Source organism: Protobothrops mucrosquamatus, unplaced genomic scaffold (assembly GCF_001527695.2).
Source record: "Protobothrops mucrosquamatus isolate PMUCROS unplaced genomic scaffold, P.Mucros_1.0 scaffold_300, whole genome shotgun sequence".
Taxonomy (NCBI): Eukaryota; Metazoa; Chordata; class Lepidosauria; order Squamata; family Viperidae; genus Protobothrops; species Protobothrops mucrosquamatus.
This window is the reverse complement of record NW_015386376.1, coordinates 15,005-35,872: the sequence shown is the minus strand read 5'-3', so window position 1 is coordinate 35,872 and position 20,868 is coordinate 15,005. Positions and strand designations below refer to the sequence as shown.

Here is a 20,868-nt window from a genome sequence, read left to right as displayed (position 1 = left end):
ACAATCACTCTGTGAAGTATGTTCTACTGAAACACGGTTATTGGTCCTGACTTATTCAACCTCTAGTAAATTCTGTCATCTAGTAAGTTCTGTTATTATATGGGAGTTGGACTTAGATTGTACCTGCCCAGATCTGGCACATTAATTGCTATGTGAGACTCTCATTGTTTTCTATCTCAGAATTTTAGGTGGGCATTCATTATATGAGCCTCCATCCACCCCTTCCTGTAGGCCCCCATGCACTTTAGAGTTTGCTCTGGAAAGTCTTCCAGTTCCCTTTACAGCAGATTTTTGAGGTATATGAGAGGAAGAATCAGATCACCTGATGTCAGAAATCCTTTCAGCAGAAATGGACTAGTTGGATACTGTGTAGATCTTAAAACTGTCAAAATACCTCCTCAACCTTTTGGAGGGGATGTCCTTCTGAAATTTCTATTTTCTATCTTCTGCTTCAAAGATAAATTGCTACTTGTGGTACTGAGTTTTGTTCCTTGCCATTTCATGAAATTATAATTTTTAAAATTCTGCTGACTACAGAAAGTAAAAATTCTTTTTTTGTGTCATAGAAATATAATTGTAAACCATCAGCAATGCGCTGGTTAAAATTGTTGTTCCTTCAAACTGATAATGAGGAAAGAAACACACGACAGCTATATTGATTGTTACTGATTTAGATCATTGTCTCCTTACCCAATTTGATGGATTATATTAAGAGTAAATTTATTTGTTCCTTCGTTTTGTAGAAAATCAGAATGGAAGCTCATGCAAAGTTTGCAGTACTTTGGCATCTCACTAGAGACCTCCATATTAACAAGTCCTCATCATACGGTCGTTCGTTTGACAGGTTAGTTAGTTACACGGATAGATGAAATAGAAAATTATTAACTATTATTTAATAAAATAATATATTTTTGTAACAATGAGGTTATGCTTATAGAAATTTCCAGAACACAATAGTTTTGAAACTTTAAAAAAAAATTTACTCTGATAAATTGACATTGTAGTGAATAAATATCCTTGGGAAAACAAGAAAAGATAAAGTTGATGACCAAATTCAGTTTCAGCTTATCAGAATTAATATTTATTATTTACATATACATAAATGGGAAGATGCTTGAAGTAGGAAAAAATCTGTCACAATACCTCTTTTAAAATTGCTCCTAAATATGACCTGATAGAGAGATAGAAATAAAATATTTCATGACAAAGCAGCAGTGACAGATAAAGTGACTTCATCTGGTCTAATAGTACATGATCAAAACTATCTCAATGTTCACTCATAAAGTAGCTATTTAAGTTTTAGAACTATTATGTTTAGAACTATTTGTAACTGTATTACGTGGAGAATAATTATGACTAAAATGTTAACGTGGGCAGCCAGTTGTGAGCATTTGCTGTTGATTTAAATGAAGTATTAACCTCATTGCCTCTCCAACAGCATGATCGCCCCAGTCCTAGGCCTTCAGCTGGGTTTTATAAAACCTTTTCGCTTTAGGCCTCCGCTGCCGTGTGCAAAAACAAATAATTCAATCAATCAGTCTATTTCAACTTCTCTCGGGAAAAAAAAAGATCTTGCAAAGTTGGAATTGACTTTGGCCAAAAAGAGTGGACTCCAAGAGCACTCAGTGTCCTCAGGTCAAGAGAATATCTGGCTTTCCTAGATGGAGAAATTGATCATAACAACAGTTTCAAAGCTCGTATTTTTTTTTCTTTTGCCCTGTTATTTTAATAGGAATTTTCTTTCCCCTCTTCAGATCTTTATTTATCATGTTGGATAGTCTTAACAGCTTAGATGTTACACCAATATTTTCTATTGGTATTCAATAGATCTGATTCTTTTCTGAATAAGACATAATCTAAGATGTATTGAAAATTTTAGTCCAGACAAACAGTAACATTTCTTTATTTGAGACATTAATTGTTGCATATCAAATCATATCATATCCAACAGACTTTTATTAGGAGCAATTTTTGTGTACCTGAATTTAAAAATATTTATAGTAAATTAGGTGTTTCTGAAACTGATACTAGCCAATAGAAATGCAAAAATTCAAAATTTGGAAAAACAATTTCCCTTTCTTTAATAGATGGTTGCATCTTTTGTTCAGATCAAAGATCACCTCATAAATTTACAAAAAAAAATATTAGAATGTTTTATAGGTATGTACAGTATATTGGAACTACATTTATTTTAAGACTATTAACCTTGACCCCAAAGCTAAGATTAAAGCACTGTCAACTATTGACACCAAAAGAGATCTCCTTATACTTTTTATTCATATTTCAAGTTTATTTGAAATATAAAAACCTCAGATGTTGCATTTGGCATGTGACATACATCTGGCATATAGAAATGTGCCCAGTGAGTAGTGGAATATAATTTAATTTGTGTTTTAAATTTTGTGTAAAATTGCATATATTGAATTTCTCTCGAATGAAATTCCTTTATTTTTAAAAATAGTATATTTTAGTTATTCTCCTAAATAGCCAACTGATAGCCACAGAATATATCTGGAACTTGCCTCTTCTTCCACTGAACACCACTGGCTTGACTAATATATTCATTAAGTCAGCGTCCCCAGCCCCCGGTCCGCAGCAGCCCATTAAGCGGGCCGCGCAAAGAAGCAAAGTCCCATCCACAGAATGCAGGCAGCACAAAAAAAAAAACATGCCCCCTCTGGTCCACGGAAAAACCTTTCTCCACGGAACCGGTCCCTGGTATCCAAAAGGTTGGGGCCACTGCATTAAGTGATCTTATCTATGAAGTATCTAGTACAGTGGTGGCAAATCTATGGCACGGGTGCCAGAGGCGGCACTCAGAGCCCTCTCTGTGGGCACGCGCGCCATCGCCCCAGTCCTAGGCCTTCAGCTGGGTTTTATAAAACCTTTTCGCTTTAGGCCTCCGCTGCCGTGTGCAAAAACAAATAATTCAATCAATCAGTCTATTTCAACTTCTCTCGGGGAAAAAAAAGATCTTGCAAAGTTGGAATTGACTTTGGCCAAAAAGAGTGGACTCCAAGAGCACTCAGTGTCCTCAGGTCAAGAGAATATCTGGCTTTCCTAGATGGAGAAATTGATCATAACAACAGTTTCAAAGCTCGTATTTTTTTTTCTTTTGCCCTGTTATTTTAATAGGAATTTTCTTTCCCCTCTTCAGATCTTTATTTATCATGTTGGATAGTCTTAACAGCTTAGATGGCTCCACCTGGTCAGTTGGACAGGCCTGGTTAAATCAAGTCCTCCAACGGCATGACATTGCAAGAGTCCTGGAACCTTTGCTTTTGCTGCTTCTCCATCCAAAAACCCAGCGTATTTCTGTTCAAAGGGTACAGGCTGAATGGTACTGGAATAAATCTCCCTGTTATCTGGAAGATGAAAATGAAAAACATTTTATGCAGAAATTTAATAGTAGTGGTTGTAAGTACCACCTCATTAACCACTGATTTCTCATGATATCCTCAAGTTGGTATTATATTTATATCTTCAGTTTTGTTATTATATTGATATAATGTAGCATAAATAAACATTTTATATACTATGTTTAATAACATGTTGTATCATAGTTTGTTTTAGTTTTATATTAGTGAATTCCTTTTGTTCTATTGTTTTATATATTGACTGTTATATAATTATATAACTTGAACACTCTGGTTATCTTGAGTTAAAAATTACTACAGTGTGACCTGCCAAAAGTGTGTAGATGCAAGTATGATAATATATAAATAATACCGATTATAACGCAATATCCTTTCATATTCTTTCATTCACTCTTCACACTGGCAGAGTTTTCTGTGGATTTTCTCTTTTTATGTTGGATATTATCTAATTTTTAGAGGAACGTTAGATCCAAAGTTCTGCAGATCTTTCCTATATCCATAGCAATCAAGGATTTCTCTTTCATTTCAGAAACGAACACTGATATTGCCCCTATTGTAATACTTGAATTTGTCAACAGAGTTTTACTCTGGACTCAAAATACCTACTGAAGTATAAGTTAAAAAGATTCCTGTTGGGGCTCATATTGCATGTTAACTTTTTAGTTTACGTCAGTTAGTTTAAGCAAGACAGCTTAAAGATGTCTTGCAGGAAACGGGTATTATATGATGTATGCTGATAACTTCTGAATGACCATCCAAATAAGAAAAATACTCATAACAACTTGTTTTCCTTTTTGTTAAGCGTTTGCCACAATACCATCGAGTCAAGAACCGGGGATGTCAACTAAAGAGAACGCTGAAAAGCAGTTGGGTTTAGACGAAATGGAGAATTTTAGTCTCACGGTCAACCCTTTAAGTGACAGGATCTCTCTCCTGAGTACCAGCAGTGAAACTATTCCTATGGCTGCGTCTGATTTTGACCTTCCTGACAATCAGATAGAAATAATGCAAAGTTCTGACTCTGGCTGTTCCCAGTCATCTGCTGGGGATAACCTCAGCTATGAAGTAGAACCTGAAAGCCTGACTGCACCAGAGAGTTCTCAGCATTGGAAAGGAGATTCATTAGAGGAAATAATACAGCAAGTGGTCCTTGACCTGATCTGCAAGGTAGTCAATGAGCCTGCAGGAGATGCACAGTCAGACAAAGATATCTATCCTGAAGATACTTCAGCTAAATTAAATACTTTAGATCCCGCGGAAGAGGGATCCAAACGCGAAGAGCCAAACCTTCTGGACAGTCAGAGTAGTTTGCTTAGCAATGACAGTGCTCAGCTATTATCTGTCTCATCTGAAACCGGACTTGAAAGCATTTCTAATGAAATCTCCAGAAACAGCTCATCACCGTGCATCTCAATAAGCCAGCAGTCTCTCAGCGACCAAACGTTCGCTCCCACGGAAGAAAAGTCCAGGCAGCGGAGTCATAGTAGCATCCAATTCACTTTCAAAGGGAAGTTGCCTGAAAAAATGTCCGAAAAGGAAACCATTGTGAAAGAATCCGGCAAACATCCAGGAGCAAAGCCCAAAGTCAAAATCGCGAAAAGGAAAGATGAGGAAAAGAAGAAAGCGCAAGCGGAGAAGCTGAAGCAAAGCAGCGTTTTCTTCAGCGATGGCCTCGACTTGGAAAATTGGTACAGCTGTGGAGAGGGCGAGATCTCAGAAATTGAGAGTGATGCGGGGTCACCGGGGGCGCGGAAATCTCCCCATTTTAATATACATCCTTTATATCAACACGTTTTATTGTACCTCCAAGTATATGACTCCTCAAGGACCCTGTATTCTTTCTCTGCCATTAAAGCGATCTTGAAAACCAATCCTTCTGCTTTCGTAAATGCCATTTCTACCACCAGTGTCAATAATGCCTATACCCCCCAGCTTTCCTTACTTCAGAATCTTCTGGCCAGGCATCGCATATCGGTCATGGGCAAAGACTTTTATAGCCATATTCCAATAGACTCAAACCACAGCTTTCGAAGTTCCATGTATATTGAGATCCTCATCTCTTTGTGCTTGTATTACATGAGGAGCCACTACCCAACCCACGTGAAGGTCTCTTCGCAGGACCTGATAGGGAACCGTAACATGCAAATGATAAGCATCGAAATCTTGTCCCTCCTTTTTGCCGAGCTGGCAAAAGTGGTGGAGAGCTCTACAAAGGGGTTCCCCAGTTTCATTTCAGACATGCTGTCCAAATGCAAGGTCCAGAAGGTGATTCTGCACTGTTTGTTGTCCTCTATCTTCAGCGTCCAGAAGTGGCACAGTGAGAAGATTGCGGGGAAAAATATAGGGGCTGTTGAAGAAGGTTTCTCCGAAGACAATCTTATCAACTTTTCCGAGGACGAGTTGGATAACGGTAGCACTCTCCAGTCACAGCTTTTAAAAGTCCTCCAGCGGCTCATTGTTCTGGAGCACAGAGTGATGACTGTGCCTGAGGAGAACGAGACAGGTTTTGATTTTGTGGTAACCGACTTGGAGCACATCAATCCTCAACAGCCAATGGCTTCCCTTCAGTATTTACACTCCCAGCCAATAACCTCCCAAGGCATGTTTCTTTGTGCTGTGATAAGAGCATTACACCAGCATTGTGCCTGTAAAATGCATCCCCAATGGATAGGGTTAATCACTGCTTCTCTACCTTACATGGGAAAGGTGCTCCAGAGAGTGGTGGTTTCGGTGACCCTACAGCTTTGCAGGAACCTGGATAATCTGATTCAGCAATACAGATATGAAATGGGCTTGTCTGACAGTAGGCACGTATTTCGCTTTGTCTTGTTTCTCTCGGCATTTTTTTTTAAAAAAGGGGGAAATTTGTAAGTTTATTACAAAATTTGCAACAGATTCATTGTTGTTTTTAGGCCTCTTTGGATGGCATCGGTTACTCCGCCAGATATGATGCTTACTCTTTTGGAAGGTATCACAACAATTATTCATTATTGTTTACTTGACCCATCCACGCAGTATCATCAGGTAAACCTTTTTAGATTTTTCAATTAGTTTTTTTCCCCCCCAGCTATCAGTGTGTTCTTATTTGTCCTCTGCCCTAGCTAATAACTCGTTTCAGCCTGCGTATTGTGCAGCAGGTCCATTGGCCCTAAGGAATAACTCTTGAAACAGAGAACATTATTTGGCATATTCTGAACTCTTTATGTATATGCAATTGATTATGCATGTGCAATGTATTACTACTTTGCAAGATCTTCATCTCACACCTAATACCACAAGAGCAATTTTCATTTACATTTTGGGTAAAGATAGTGTAATGTTATGAATACAGTTTGATATTAAAGCACTCTTTTATGAATTACGGAATTTGAGGCACTCGGTTTTGGAATTGCCGAACCCAATTTCTAACTTTAATTGAAACTGAATCCAAAATTTCAGTAAATTATAAACAGATAAGACATGTTTTCTCTTGATAAAATCTGTTTTGATTTGGAGGACGTACTTCATTGTGCAATTTAAACTTGATAAAAATTATTGTTAGGATTGCATCTGTATCCTATCAGATCTCGAAACTAATTTCAAAGTTTGTTACAAACTGGTCTGAAAATAGTACTGGCTGGCATATAATTCAATGATGGTATAATGCTGCCTAAAACAGAATGGGGAGAAAAACCAGGTGGGAAGAGAGTGCGAAAAGGGAACAGGATTCCTGTAAATTAATGTCCCTAACGATAATTGATTATGTTTTCATCTTTCTTGTTACTAGCTCCTGGTTAATGTAGATCAGAAGCACATGTTTGAAGCACGCAGTGGGATCTTGTCTATCCTTCACATTATCATGTCCTCTGTCACACTTTTGTGGAGCATCCTGTACCAGGCAGACTCTTCAGAGAAAACCGTTGCTGCTGCAGCTGCATCCGTAACCACGATTAATCTTGGATCAACAAAGGTTAGAACACCAGAGTTATGTGTACAAATGATTTTTTTTTACTAGTGTTTGTAATACTTGAATAACAGAGCCAGTTTGGTATACTGGTTAAAATGTCAGACTGGGGCTAGAACTCAGTACAAAGCTGCCTGAATGACTCTAGACGAGTCACTCTCAGCTCTAGGAAGACAGCAAGGGCAAACAACTTCTGAAAAATCTTGTCAGGAAACTCCAGGGACTTCTCCAAGTGCTCACCAAGAGTCAAAAACCTGCCTTGAAGGCACACACGTATTTTATTTCTAATCCTTGAATAATCATTGCCAGGATCTTGACAGAATTACAATATTTAATCATTCTTCCAGAAAACAGTCTAATGTCTCTATACTATACAATATAGTTTGTGTATGTGTAAGAGAAGACCTTGTACTACCAGATGATCCAATACTGGGTTGTTGTTTTTTCATTTCTAAAACAGTTGTAACATGGATATTTCTTCTTATGATAACCTACATAGTAGACCCATAGTAGGCTTGAATATATTTGTTCAAGTAGCCACCATAGCCAAAACTTCCCTTGGTTCCATAGAAAGTACTTATGTTTCAAGTACTACAAGTATATATGCAAAAATGCCACTGAGACATTTCACAATAAAGGATAATATTTGTAGCTTGGGGTTGAAATGAGGAGTCCTTGGTGATCTCTGAGCTTGGTTGTTTTCTTACAGACATTTCATTACCTAAACTAGGTAACATCATCAGGACTAGCACTGATGATGTTACATAGTTTTGGTAACGAAATGTGTGCAAAAAAACAGCCAAGCTCAAAGAGCACTAAGGATCTCTCAAACATTTCACCAAACTGTAACTTTGTGTTAACCATATTTTACCAATACAAGAATGATTTGAGCATGAAACCTCTGTCAAACCATGATTTTCACCCTCTTGTACACTTCTACTTTCTCATAGTGTCTTTTCTATTTTATAGGAGCTATTATTTCTTTAGGTGCCATATCAAATTGTAATGCAAACATATTGCCAACTGTCTTCTTTCCGATCCTGATTTATTTCTAACTGTAGAACATGATTGATCATTAAGATTTCATGACACATCATGATTAAATTTTCTTAAGTATATTTTCAGGAGGCACTTGGATTGTACTAGAAAATTCATCAGATCTGCATAGCAATAAAAAAAATCAAGACTTTCTAAAAATAGTGCACAGAAATAGCTTGCCCTAAAATATTTTCCTCTCCCATGTTCCCAAAAAGAAATAGTCCAAGTTACATTTTTCAGTATTTTCTTTCATTGTATAATTGTATATTACTCTGGATAAGCTGTTAAGTTCTTGTTTTGTTTTGTTTGAAATTTAGTGTATTTTATGTATTACAGAATTTAAGGCAGCAAATTCTTGAATTGCTTGGTCCAATTTCAATGAACCATGGTGTTCACTTCATGGCAGCTATTGCATTTGTGTGGAATGAAAGGAAACACAATAAACAAGCTTCAAGGACTAAGGTATGTTAACTGATGGACTTGTTTTAAATGAGTTCAACTTAGGAGGTTCCTAAGTTTTATTTAATAGGCTTATTTAGCTTAGTAATCCACAGATTGAGATACTGTATCATACTAAAATAAACATTGTTTGTGATCTCTGGGTACGAAACGATGAATCTGATGGGGTTCCCTGAATTGGTGTTAGGATTGCAGCTATTGAATACAATCAAATGCATGGCAGTAAAGTTCCTTCTCTTCACTAGGTCTATACCAGGGGTCTCCAAATTTGGCAATTTTAAGACTTCTGGACTTCAACTCCCAGAATTCCTCAGCCAGCATGGCTGTTAGAGTTGAAGTCCATAAGTCTTAAAGTTGCCAAGTTTGGAGACCCCTGGTCTATACCACTCGACCCAGACAGCTAGGGTGATACCCCTTCTTGGCTTCAACAAGTATTTGCTTCCAATGGTTTTGTATCATTAAAAAAAGGTACATTGTTTCCACTTTTTATGACTTGAGAAATGTCAGGATACCTTGAGGTAGTTAGTCACAGCCAGTCTGAAGAAGTCTTATAAGCCAGACAAAGATGCAGACTGCCACAAGACATACAGAATAAAGGGAATTCTGTTACAGAATGCCACAGAAATGAGTGAAGTTATGCTAAAGAACACAGGTGTTAAACTCGCCGCGTCACGTGATGTGTCGTGACGTGATGCATCGCGACTTTTTTTTTGCATTGTCGGAGCTGGGATGGGCGCAGCCTCCGTATGATGCAACCGGCCTGCGAGCTGGCAGTTTGACACCCCTGCTAAAGAGAAACATAAAATTGGCTGCCTGGTGGAACAAGGAAATAGAAAAGACTTCAAGTGAGAAAAATGCACGTAAGAGAATGACTGGTCCAAAAAATGAGTATGAAAGGAAAGTGTTGTGTAAAGCGTGTTTAAAGAAAAAAAAATAGTTGCAAAAATGCACACAAAGAGTGAGCCAGGAATTAAAGAAAAGACAAAATACAGAGTTATTTTGATGGAATAAAACATCCGTTTTGGGTGAAAAGAGTTGAGCAGGGAACTTCTAGAGGAGTGAACCAAATTTAAAAATAAAAGTGTCAAACGATTCAAGCTGAAAATTAGAATGACACATGTTGGAAGGAATATTTTAGAAGATTTATATTGGAATAACAGTGATATGTTGAAGTATGGAGGAAAGAATGAATGCTATAAGTGGTATTGTTGGGGGAAAAAACAAAGAAAATAATGCTGCGAAAATGTTGAAAAATAGTAAACTGGAGAAATAGATGGTGTTGTTGAATGGATTGTACAATATGGGTGTGGTTTGCTTGTGGAGTGAATGTGCAAGATGTGCATGAAAAATGCGTCTGAGGATTGGAAGAATGCCCTGGTTGTTCCCCAGCACAAAAGGAAAGAAAGCAAGAGTTTGCAGAAGCTATAGATTTATTTGTTTGTTAATTGTGCTTCGGAAGGTGTTTCACCAAATCCCTACTGTGTTTGGAAAGTGAAGTGCTGGCTTCTGCTGGCAAATGAATGTATAGAATAGCTAGTCTTAAATACATCAATACAAATGTGTGCGTGTCCCTAAGAAGGTTTATTATACACTTGTTGGTTTAGAGAAAGTATTACCATAAAGTGAAAAGAGTAGAATTATGAAATATTTTGAGTAAAACCGGGGTTAAAGGTTGGTTTAATGGTGGTATGTGATGGAAGTAATGCATTTGTGAGAATGAATGAAATATTAGCAAATAGCGCAACACTCAGCAGACAGTAAGAAAAGTAGATATGAAATAGTCTTGATTGTTTAAGGCTTTTATAGAAAATATAAAAAGAGTGCTTGTGGTGTCATTAGAACAGGGGTAGGCAACCTTGGCTCTTTTATGACTCGTGGACTTCAACTCCCAGAATTCCTGAGCCAGCTTGAGTCATAAAAGAGCCAAGGTTGCCTACCCCTGCACTAGAACAATGTTGATGGGGAGCATGAAAGTGGGTGTACCTTGGCATTCAGCTGATACTGTGTTGTTGGCTAAGAACCTCTGTGAATTTTATGAAGTATGACATAAGGAGTATGGATTTGAAAAGTGAAACAGGGAGTCCTTGACTTATGACCACAGTTGATCCCAACATTTCTATTGTTGTTAAGTGAGTTTTGCCTCATTTTACAACCCTGCTGGTTGGGGAATTCTGGGAGCTGAAGTCTATACAGCTTCAAGTAGCCAAGGTTGAGAAACACTGCTCTATATTTTTGTTCAGACTTCACCACCACCCCAATAAGGGATAGATGTGTCCTAAATATGTTCAATTGTTGTAATTTATGTCATTTGTGTAATTACAAAATTGGCACATATCATTTACATAATTTTCATAACTGAGCTTTTAGCTGTAATTGAGTGTGCATAATGAAACAAGTCAAAGAATATGAATGAATAAGCACTGAAGAAACGAAGGCTGAATTTAAAAGAGAAGGACTTACTGTATAGGAAGTGTGTGGTGCTTTGGCCAAAGTAAATGTGAACTAATAAGGACTAAATGGCAAAACAAATATAAGGCAGAATGACGGTACAGAAGAAGGGGAAGGCTGAAAAAAATCCTGGTTTGATGGAGTTGATGAGATCTGGGGGGGGGAGAAGAAGCAAAAAATTTAAAGAACAAAAAGCAACATATACAATACTACATAGATGGAAGAAAGGATAGAATGATATATTTACATACATATAGTAAAGAATGTTGGTATTAGACAGATTTAACTCTGTACTTTCTTTTTCTTATCTCATGCCTAAAATTTCATCACTTATGTTAATCCCATCATGTTCATGAGTTGCTTATCCCAAGAGGAAAGTGTTACATGTAGGTGTGTAGAAATAATACAGCCAATTTGGCTATATGAACAAATATCCAACTTTTTAAAAATTAACGTATAGTTCTTTGTTTTTAATCCAAGTGGTCTGAAAATGCTAATTCTGCCATTGATGCAATGCTACATATCAATAGTGTTTATACCAATGTAAGGTGGTATATGGTTGCAGCCTAATTCTTATAAGTGACTTTGAAATGGTCATGACTTGACTCTCTGAGATTCAATGCCAGTGATGTGATTTTACTTATCAGGTGATTCCTAGTGCCAGTGAAGAGCAGCTGCTGCTAGTGGAGCTGGTTCGTTCCATCAGTGTTATGAGAACTGAAACTGTAATGCAAACAGTGAAAGAAGTCTTAAAGCAACCACCAGCTATTGCCAAGGACAAGGTATGACACCAATAACAATATTTTAAGTACAGGTAGTCCTCATTTAGCAATCACAATTGGGACTTGTGATTCAGTTGTTAAGCAAAATGGTCATTAAGTGAAGAATCGTGTGATTGCAACTGTGCTTAGGCTTTTACTTCAACTTTGCTTTACAGCATCAGGAGGATGCAACCCCAAGTATCTGGGTGAGTCCAAAGACCAGAGAAGGTTTCCATAACTCTACTCATAGGAAGCTGGATAAAAGGACAAAACTTAGAGCCCTTTTTCCCCACCCTTTGGAATGCTCTAGGACCGTGGTGGTGAACCTATGGCACGCGTGCCACAGGTGGCACGTAGAGCCCTCTTTGTGGGCACACGTGCCATCACCCCAGTCCTAGGCCTTCAGCTGAGTTTTATAAAATCTTTTCACTTTAGGCCTCCGCCACCATGTACAAAAAAAAAAAAAGGTTTAATCAATCAATTTCAAATTCTCGCGGGGAGAAAAAAGATCTCGCAAAGTTGGAATTGATTGATTGAACTTTTTAGTCCCACCCAGTCTGCCGTTATCACTGAAGCCATGCCCACCCAATGGGCCATACCCACCCGGCACCCGATGATACATGTGGGTTTTGGGTTGCAGTTTGGGCACTTGGTCCCTAAAAGGTTCGCCATCACTGCTCTAGGATAATTAGCAAGAAAAGACTTGCTGTTTCTAGTTATAGTCATTGGAGAGGAAAGGATTGCAAGAGAGTAGCAGGCACACAGTGAGGAATGCACATCAAAAGGAATGTGCCAGCACCAGCTGTTTGCCTAATGGGCTTCTGGCTACCAGCTACAAGCTGCTTTGGAGGAAAACTAAAGCCTTTAACGTGAAACTGATTAGAGTCTTGTTAATTTCAGGCAGCAGCTGGAAGAATTCTAATCAGCTAATTAAGGTCACAACTGATCTTGTTATCTTGTTAGCACTTTCTAGGATTGCACTATAATGTGGAGAAAAGCAGCTCAGGAAGAGATCGCTTGTTTAGGCAATTTCTCTGCTGTGCAAGTTGGGGCGTAGAAACTAACAGATCAGGCACAGAATAACATACTAACTATATCTGTGAGCATCTGACTGAGAGATGCTGCAGGCTCATAAATGTGGGCAGTGGTGTTTTTCATCACTGTTGTAATTGCACACAGTCACTGTCTTGAGGTAGTCTCTAAATAAGGACTACTTTCCAAATAATTTAAATAATTATTTAAATAAAGGAACTGGATAGGCTTTTCTCGTCGCAAGAATGGCCACACTGTGTGAGAAATTTGTGGTAAGAGCTTTCCTTCGATTTAAATCAAGCACTGTTTTTGGTTCTGTTTTAACTGATTCTGAATGAATATATACACAAGTAGTAATTACTCACCTCCAACTTTCACCCCTCAGTTGCCGTACACTTACACAAATTGTCCTTGGTTAATAACCTCTCATTCTGTTATTGTTGGAATTTATGACAGCACCGACAAATGATAATTACAACCAGTTCTTGAAGTTCCAGCTGTCACAATACCCCTGCGGTCACAAAATTACAATCTGGGTGTTGGCAGATTTCTGACACCACAGCATCCTGTGGCCATATGGTTGCAATTTTGATATCTTTCCTGCCAGCTTCCCACAAGCAAAGTCAGCAGAAAGCTAGATGTTGCAATAATGTGAGGTCCTTGCTTAATGACCTGTGATTTGCAAATCAGAACAGCCATTGCTAAGCAGCTTGGTCATGTGACATCACTCTTTACAACTGTGTCGCTTAGCAATGGAAATTCCAGTCCCAATTACTGTTAAATGAGGATTATTTATACACATACATGCATGAAAATGACTTTAATTAAACTTTATATTAGTTTAATTGTTGTAATTAATTAATCAGTTTAATTGCTGTTGTAGCTGCTGTTCCTTGCATTAAAACTGCATTAATGAAGCATAAAGAACCAGTTGTTTTTGTGTTTTGCAATGAAAATGGGTATTATTTAAAAAAAACAATAACATTATTTTGTGATGAACATGGCTCATCTTCTTCCAGTTTTCATAAAACTCCTGCTCTCTTAATCGGTATAATTCTCCATTTGCCTTTCTCCTGAGAAAATTGTTTGTGAAAGAATACACATGGATTTCTAAACGCAGTTTTCTGTAGACAAAATTAATGTTCCAGCTCCAGAAAAAGAGGAAACTAAGGGAAAAATATCTTTTAAATATTCATAATTGATCACATATTTTCTTCCATTCAAATGTGACAAAGTTGTGCTGATTTAAAAAAAGTCACAGCAAAATTAGTTATCTTTTAATTACAGAACTGACAGCTACTTGTAGACCTGAACAGTAAAGTGTATTTCTTAACTTTCTTTTTTTAACAAAACTCTTTCTAGAAGCATCTTTCATTGGAAGTCTGCATGTTGCAGTTTTTCTTTGCGTACATCCAGAGGTAGGTTTTCTATTTTAACATCCCTTTCGATAGTATCAAGTTATTTTAGAAGGTCACATTGGCACAACAGTTCTGTTGAAAGTCAGAGAATTCTGAGACATTTGATTAAAGCATTACAGAAGGAACTGAACTGCAGAATTCCAGATTTTAGAAAATCAGACTTGTTTAAAAATCAAAACTTCCATCTGACTAAGGAACTTCGTGTTTTCCTCCTTAGTTCTATATGCTGACTACACTTAGATCATTAAGTGTAAAAATACTTTAAAACAGGTATGGCAACGTCATTTCATTTATTCAATCCTAGACAGCCCTTCTAAACATCATAATGAAAATCATTTGAACAAAGGCCAGGTACTTTCTATCATATCTGGTGGACATGCCCTAAAGCAAAAACGTTTTGGGGTAAGATACATACATGGTTGGAAAAAATGATTAAAAGAAAGATAGAATTTAAACCAGAACGGTTTTTGTTAGGAATATTAGGACCTAACTATGAGAAGGAGAATGAATATTTAATATTGCATGTACTGACAGCAGCGAGAATAGTATTTGCCCAATATTGGAAAAATGAAAACTTACCAACTGAAGAGGTTTTAATTAAAAAAAATCTTAGAATGTGCAGAAATGGATAAATTGACCTTAGATATTAAAGAGAAAGAAGATTCAGTTTACTTTAGAACATGGGATAATTTTTACCAATGGTTAGGAAAACGAACTAGTGAGAAATGAATGTGATATGTGATATGTTATTTTGAATATAAGTAAGACGAATGATATGCATTAACTAACTGATACTGTTTGTGATTATCATTTATTACACTTATTACAGTTACCTATTACTATATCAACTATTGTTAACTGAACATAGGTACCCAGACCATAGTCTGTTTGCTAAAGATTGAAAATGTTATTGGGGATAACCCCAATGTTGACCCCAACCCCCTCCCAATACCAATCCTGATCCCAACCCCACCCTAAACCTTAATCCTTATCCTGATCCTATTCTATCCCCAACCCTATAAAACTCAATAAAATTTAAAAAAAAGAAACAGAAAATCATTTGGATATATGATTATGTGACTTTTTATTTCCTGTAGAATCCCAGTCTCCAATTTAGTAGACAGCTGGGCCTCTTTGCTGCTCCTTCTAAAGGATTCCATACCACTCGGCCTTCCAGCTCCAGGGCAGTTTCTAATACTTGGGTGAGTCATTCCGTGATCATAGACGCAGTCGGGGGGTTTTTTTTTCCCCCCTTTTGAAAAATGTCAGGAAAAGGTAGCTATTGAAAAATCTAGAAGAAATGTTGGACTTTTGTATTGAAAATTAGACCGCTACTTAATACTGAGGACAGTTTTTAGCCTTCTAGTTGTAAGGAAGACTAGAAGCTTTCAAGACATTTGAAATCTTGCAAATGTTACGGATAACTTTATCACTACAGTTAACTCTAATATGAACTTTCCAAGTGTTCAGTGAGAATGGCGTGGCTGCATCTTGCTATTCCCTTAGCTTCAGTTCAAACCACGAGTTTAAATATGAGCTGAAAGCATTTGTCATAGCTGCATGCAGAAATCCAAAATAGTGCTAGTCAGAACTGATTAAAGACCAGCTCTTTGAACCCAAATTTCAATCAATTCCAAACTTTGTCTAAAGGTGTGAAGAACGAGAGCACTCCCATCAGAATTCACAACCTTGGAGAAATAAGTCTGTTGTCTGATAATAATGGATGGGCAATGTTTTGGGGATGTAGCAGCATTTTTTAGAATTGCTCAGGCGAGAGAAAGTAGCACTCCTAGGGCCAATTATTCTCAGGATATTTTTATCATTCAAAGGGTAATCTGTTTTCAGAGCGAAACTTGCCAGTTTTTACTCTATACTAAGCAATCCATGCTTCATTTGGTCATTGTTTTCAGAGATATTTCCTTATTGAATTCCCCAATGCCTTCAACAATGGCAGAGCTTCTAATGTACTTGAAAAGTTTTGAAAATTCAAGAAGATATTCAGAGATTAATAAAGGAGAATATTTATAGCTCACGATTGAAATGAGGGGTTCTTGGTGCTCTCTGAGCTTGCTTATTTTCTTGCAGACATTTTATCACCCAAACTGGGTAACGTGATGATGTTACCTAGTTTGGGTAATGAAACATCTGCAAGAAAACAAGCAAGCTCAGAGAGCACCAATGACCCTTCATATTCAGAGATGTATCTGCCTTGAAAGTAGCCCATGCTCAATCAAACATCAGCAATTTTTTTTATTACAATTTGTATCATGTCAAAAAATGCTTTATGATTATTTTTATGTCGTAAAATGTTTTAGAATTTTTGTACAGTAGTTTAGGGCTGCAGGGAGCCACAAGTAATTCATCCCTGTATATAGAGGAGACCAAGTTACATTTTTTGCTGAATTTTCCTATTGTAATGCCCATTCTCTTCTCTTTTAAAGCTTTCCCAATTCTCAGTTGTAATTTTTCAGGAGCCTTCAAACAAAGAACAGCACTTAAAATGTATTTAATAAATGGATTAATTCAGTGGTTCTCAACCTGTAGTCCGTGGACCCCTTTGGACCTCCAATGTCGTCACAAGGGGTCTACGAAGCCTTGAAGAAATGTTATTTAAATCTTAAGTCTTGATGATCCATGCCCGTGGTCCGTGGCCGCAAAAGGTATTTAAAGGGGGTCCATAGTGAAGAAAAGATTGAGAAGCACTGGATTAAGTTATAAAAATGTATACCCCACATTTATTGTTCAAATAAATCACAGCAACTTTTCTTAGGATATAGCTTCTTAGGATGTCCAAGTGTGGAATATGAAAGGCTGTAAATATGATCTTTGGCTTAACCCTTGCTGTCTTTCCACAAGCCTTCCCCTCTATTCATAGGCTTCTGAAACCTCTCTTCTCTTGAAATTCCTCTGTCTAAAACTGAAGCAAGAAGTTTATGTTTTTCTTTTCTTTCTTGTTCTTTTAAAGTGTGTTAAATGAGTTTATTATGAAAAATCCAAATCTGGATAATAAGAAAGACCAGAGAGATCTGCAGGTAAGAAATCTATAAAAACAGTGATTATTGAATTCAAGTATGATATGAAAAAGAATGTAAAGAATGCATGCTGATTACCAAGAAAATGCTTGTTTTGTTTTTCTCACCCTGTTTTATTTTACTGACACTTTTTAAATCTTAAACCACCGTTGGGTTCTCTTTTTCAAAATAGCTATCTTCTGTCATAACATGCATGCTATACTGATGTTGATTTTTTTGCAGTTGATTCAATTTTATACGCCAGTTGATTTTTTTTTCCCCAGAAAGGATCACTATGTGTCAATGACATTGTCAAAGGTTAATGTATATTTCTAGTTTACTCTGCCACAAAGCAGGTTTTCACAACGTATTGAGTTGGTTTTCTTTAGAGAGTTTCAGACACTTTAAATCTCTGAAGCAGTTAATATTCATAATTACTTTATATTTTGTAATTAGAAATAGAGGCTCGGAATATCACCAGCCAGCACATAATGGCATTCCACACAGGACGGCATTGTCTCACTAACACTGTTCATTACTTTTGAAGGAGAGAGAAAGATATCAAAGATATATATATATGTTATTCATAAGAACTTTTCTTTTACTTCTGTTTATTTGCCGCCTCACCAGGATGTAACACACAAAATAGTGGATGCCATTGGGGCAATTGCAGGCTCATCCCTGGAACAGACTACCTGGCTGAGGCGAAATTTGGAGGTTAAGCCTTCTCCCAAAATAACAGTTGATGGAAACAACCTGGAGTCTGATGTTGAAGGTGATTTTTAGTTTTCTTTGTTCGTCTGAATATCTGACTGGAATTATAAAAGCTTTAGCTAAATATAATTTGGAGCAGGAGCATTGTTCATTGAAATAACCTTATCGCTATGGTTAATTCTAGTACAAACCTTTCCAATGTTCAAAGTGAGAATGGCGCGGTTACATCTTTGCAAACAGCATTTCTTTCTTTTTCATGTGTTTAATTTAGATATGTTATCTCCAGCTTTGGAAACCTCAAGCATAACTCCATCAGTTTATAGTGTCCATGCCTTAACGCTATTGTCAGAAGTAAGTGTTTTTGTAGTTTTTGACTTTATACATAATGCAACAGCAGATTAAAAAGTTACACATTTTTTGAATTTTATGGCAATTACTTAGTGCCCAATGAACCTTAAGAGGTTTTTATGTTGACTCAAGGCAAAATTATTCTATGATTCATTGACATGAAAATATTTTCTGTCCTTCATTTCACCTCTCTTTTTTATGCTGTTTTGTCTCATTTTGGATCTTGGATGTAGCCTGGAACAAAAACAAATGTTTCACGTTTTCATTATTATGAACAGAAAGGGGGGGGGGCAGAAATGTGAAGGCGTTTATGCCATTAATGAAGATAATTCTGCATTTTTTTTGTTTTGTGTGAAATTATGCCAAAGGATAATTGTGCTTAGTCCTATAGTCATTAGGATATTTATATGCTTTTCATTCCACATATTTTAGAATATGTCAGCCCTATAACTGTGATTAATAGTTAAAGTGTTTCTCTTTTAAAGAAGTTAGCTATAGAAACCATGACTGAAGTTGATTTAATTGAAACTAATCATAAAAAAGTAAAATCTTCTTTGACTCAAACTCACTTTTTGGTGGCTTCTTGAGTATGCCCATGTAATTTCCTCAGCAGTGGTTGGAAGTGACTTACTTCTGCCTTCAATATTTTTTGTAATTTCCCAGTCTAGCCTAAAGCTCTGGCATTTCAGTCTCCACCCAAGAAAAGGGATTGGACTAGAAGACCTCCAAAATCCCTTCCAACTCTGTTATCCTGTGACAAGAACTGACCCAATCCAATCCTGCTTAGATTTTAAGCCCAGACAAGTTATGGTTAAGGATAGTTTGGTAGTTGAGATGGCAACAACAAACAGTCACTAATGAAGCAGAATCCAAAGCATAGATTTGGGAAACAGAGTTTGTTTACATCTTCCACGTTTTCAAGATGTTTAACATATCTGGTACCTTTTCTAAGATGCATCTACAATGCATTCTAGTTCACAGCTTTGTAAGTACATTCTCACCTTTACAAAGCAATGCAAGAAAAAAAAAGTGCATACTAGGGACAGATTTAGGTCAGCGCCATTCCTGTAGGTATATGGTTGTATATTCGTTGACATGAAAATGAAGTAGTCTTTTACATCATCTGTCTTGTATTTAGGACTTTATAAATTAATTCACATTCTGAAGTACCTGCATCTGTGTGTGTGTGTGTGTGTAGAATCTTGGAAATCCTCCTTTGCTGTGTTCTTACTGAAACAATTAAAATATTTTAAACAGTAATTAGTTGGTTGATAAGGAAAGTTGTGACATTTTTCCTGTCCTCTTTTAGGTTTTGGCTCATCTCCTGGACATGGTTTTCTACAGCGATGAGAAGGAAAGAGTTATTCCTCTTCTTGTAAATATAATGCACTACGTTGTGCCTTATCTTCGCAACCACAGGTATCTTTGCAAAGTACAACAGAAAGCCCTCATTGTTCCCCCCTTATCCCACATTTTGTCCCGCTCCTCTAATCTAGAAATAAAACAAACCAGGTCACACGAGGCCTCAAGACAAGTGGAGGAACAGGGAAGCAAGGGAGGGAGGAGCTGTTAGTAACTAAGCCAAAGTGGACGGTGCTGCTGTGCATTTTATCAGCAAAACACTACACATCCTCTTCACGACCTGTTTTCCTTGTTACCTTCTGGGAGGAGGAGGCTTCGTGGTATCCGAGCAGAACATCCAGATTCAGCCAGAGTTTCATTCCATACAGCATTAACCTTGCGAACTCTCAAGCTTCCTCCTTCCGTTATATATTCAAGATGGACAATATTTAATATTTATTTACTACGTATATGTAGGGGTGTGGGTCTATACATATGTTGTTCATAGTATGTTTAGGTGTGTGTCATGTTATGTGTTTCACTTTGAGAGCGGGCAACTAAATTTCATTTTTGATGTGTGCCATTGTGCCCACAGTATAAAAATGACAATAAAGGTTATCTTCTCTTATCTTAAAAATAGTTCTGGATTCATGTTAAGCTGGTGTTTTCAGATTATATTTCACAGAAACATTTTGTATTTATAGTAACATGAGATTGGGGGGGGGGGATTTCTCCTTCCAGTGCCCATAATGCACCCAGTTACCGAGCCTGTGTCCAGCTCTTGAGCAGTCTGAGTGGATATCAGTATACCAGGAGAGCATGGAAAAAAGAAGCTTTTGACCTCTTTATGGATGCCAACTTCTTTCAGATGGATGCTTCTTGTGTGAATCAGTAAGGCTTGAATTGTTGCTCGTATTTGGGAAACAAAATTAAATATTCCTATGAAACAAATAAGCAGAAACCCGATGAGCTGCACAT

The 20,868-nt window shown here is 37.2% G+C and overlaps 1 protein-coding gene across 1 annotated transcript in view; it reads left to right on the top strand.

The window, feature by feature from the left end:
- DOP1A (DOP1 leucine zipper like protein A) overlaps positions 1–20,868 on the top strand; it is a 59,744-nt gene that overhangs the window by 27,602 nt on the left and 11,274 nt on the right. Inside the window, exons 16-29 of the mRNA XM_015832082.1 lie at positions 744–844; positions 3,158–3,417; positions 4,180–6,184; positions 6,290–6,401; positions 7,144–7,326; positions 8,695–8,820; positions 11,913–12,047; positions 14,421–14,476; positions 15,574–15,678; positions 17,442–17,508; positions 18,118–18,262; positions 18,473–18,552; positions 19,859–19,968; positions 20,632–20,781. Coding sequence (XP_015687568.1) covers positions 744–844; positions 3,158–3,417; positions 4,180–6,184; positions 6,290–6,401; positions 7,144–7,326; positions 8,695–8,820; positions 11,913–12,047; positions 14,421–14,476; positions 15,574–15,678; positions 17,442–17,508; positions 18,118–18,262; positions 18,473–18,552; positions 19,859–19,968; positions 20,632–20,781 — 3,635 coding nt within the window. The remainder of the gene's footprint in view (positions 1–743; positions 845–3,157; positions 3,418–4,179; positions 6,185–6,289; positions 6,402–7,143; positions 7,327–8,694; positions 8,821–11,912; positions 12,048–14,420; positions 14,477–15,573; positions 15,679–17,441; positions 17,509–18,117; positions 18,263–18,472; positions 18,553–19,858; positions 19,969–20,631; positions 20,782–20,868) is intronic.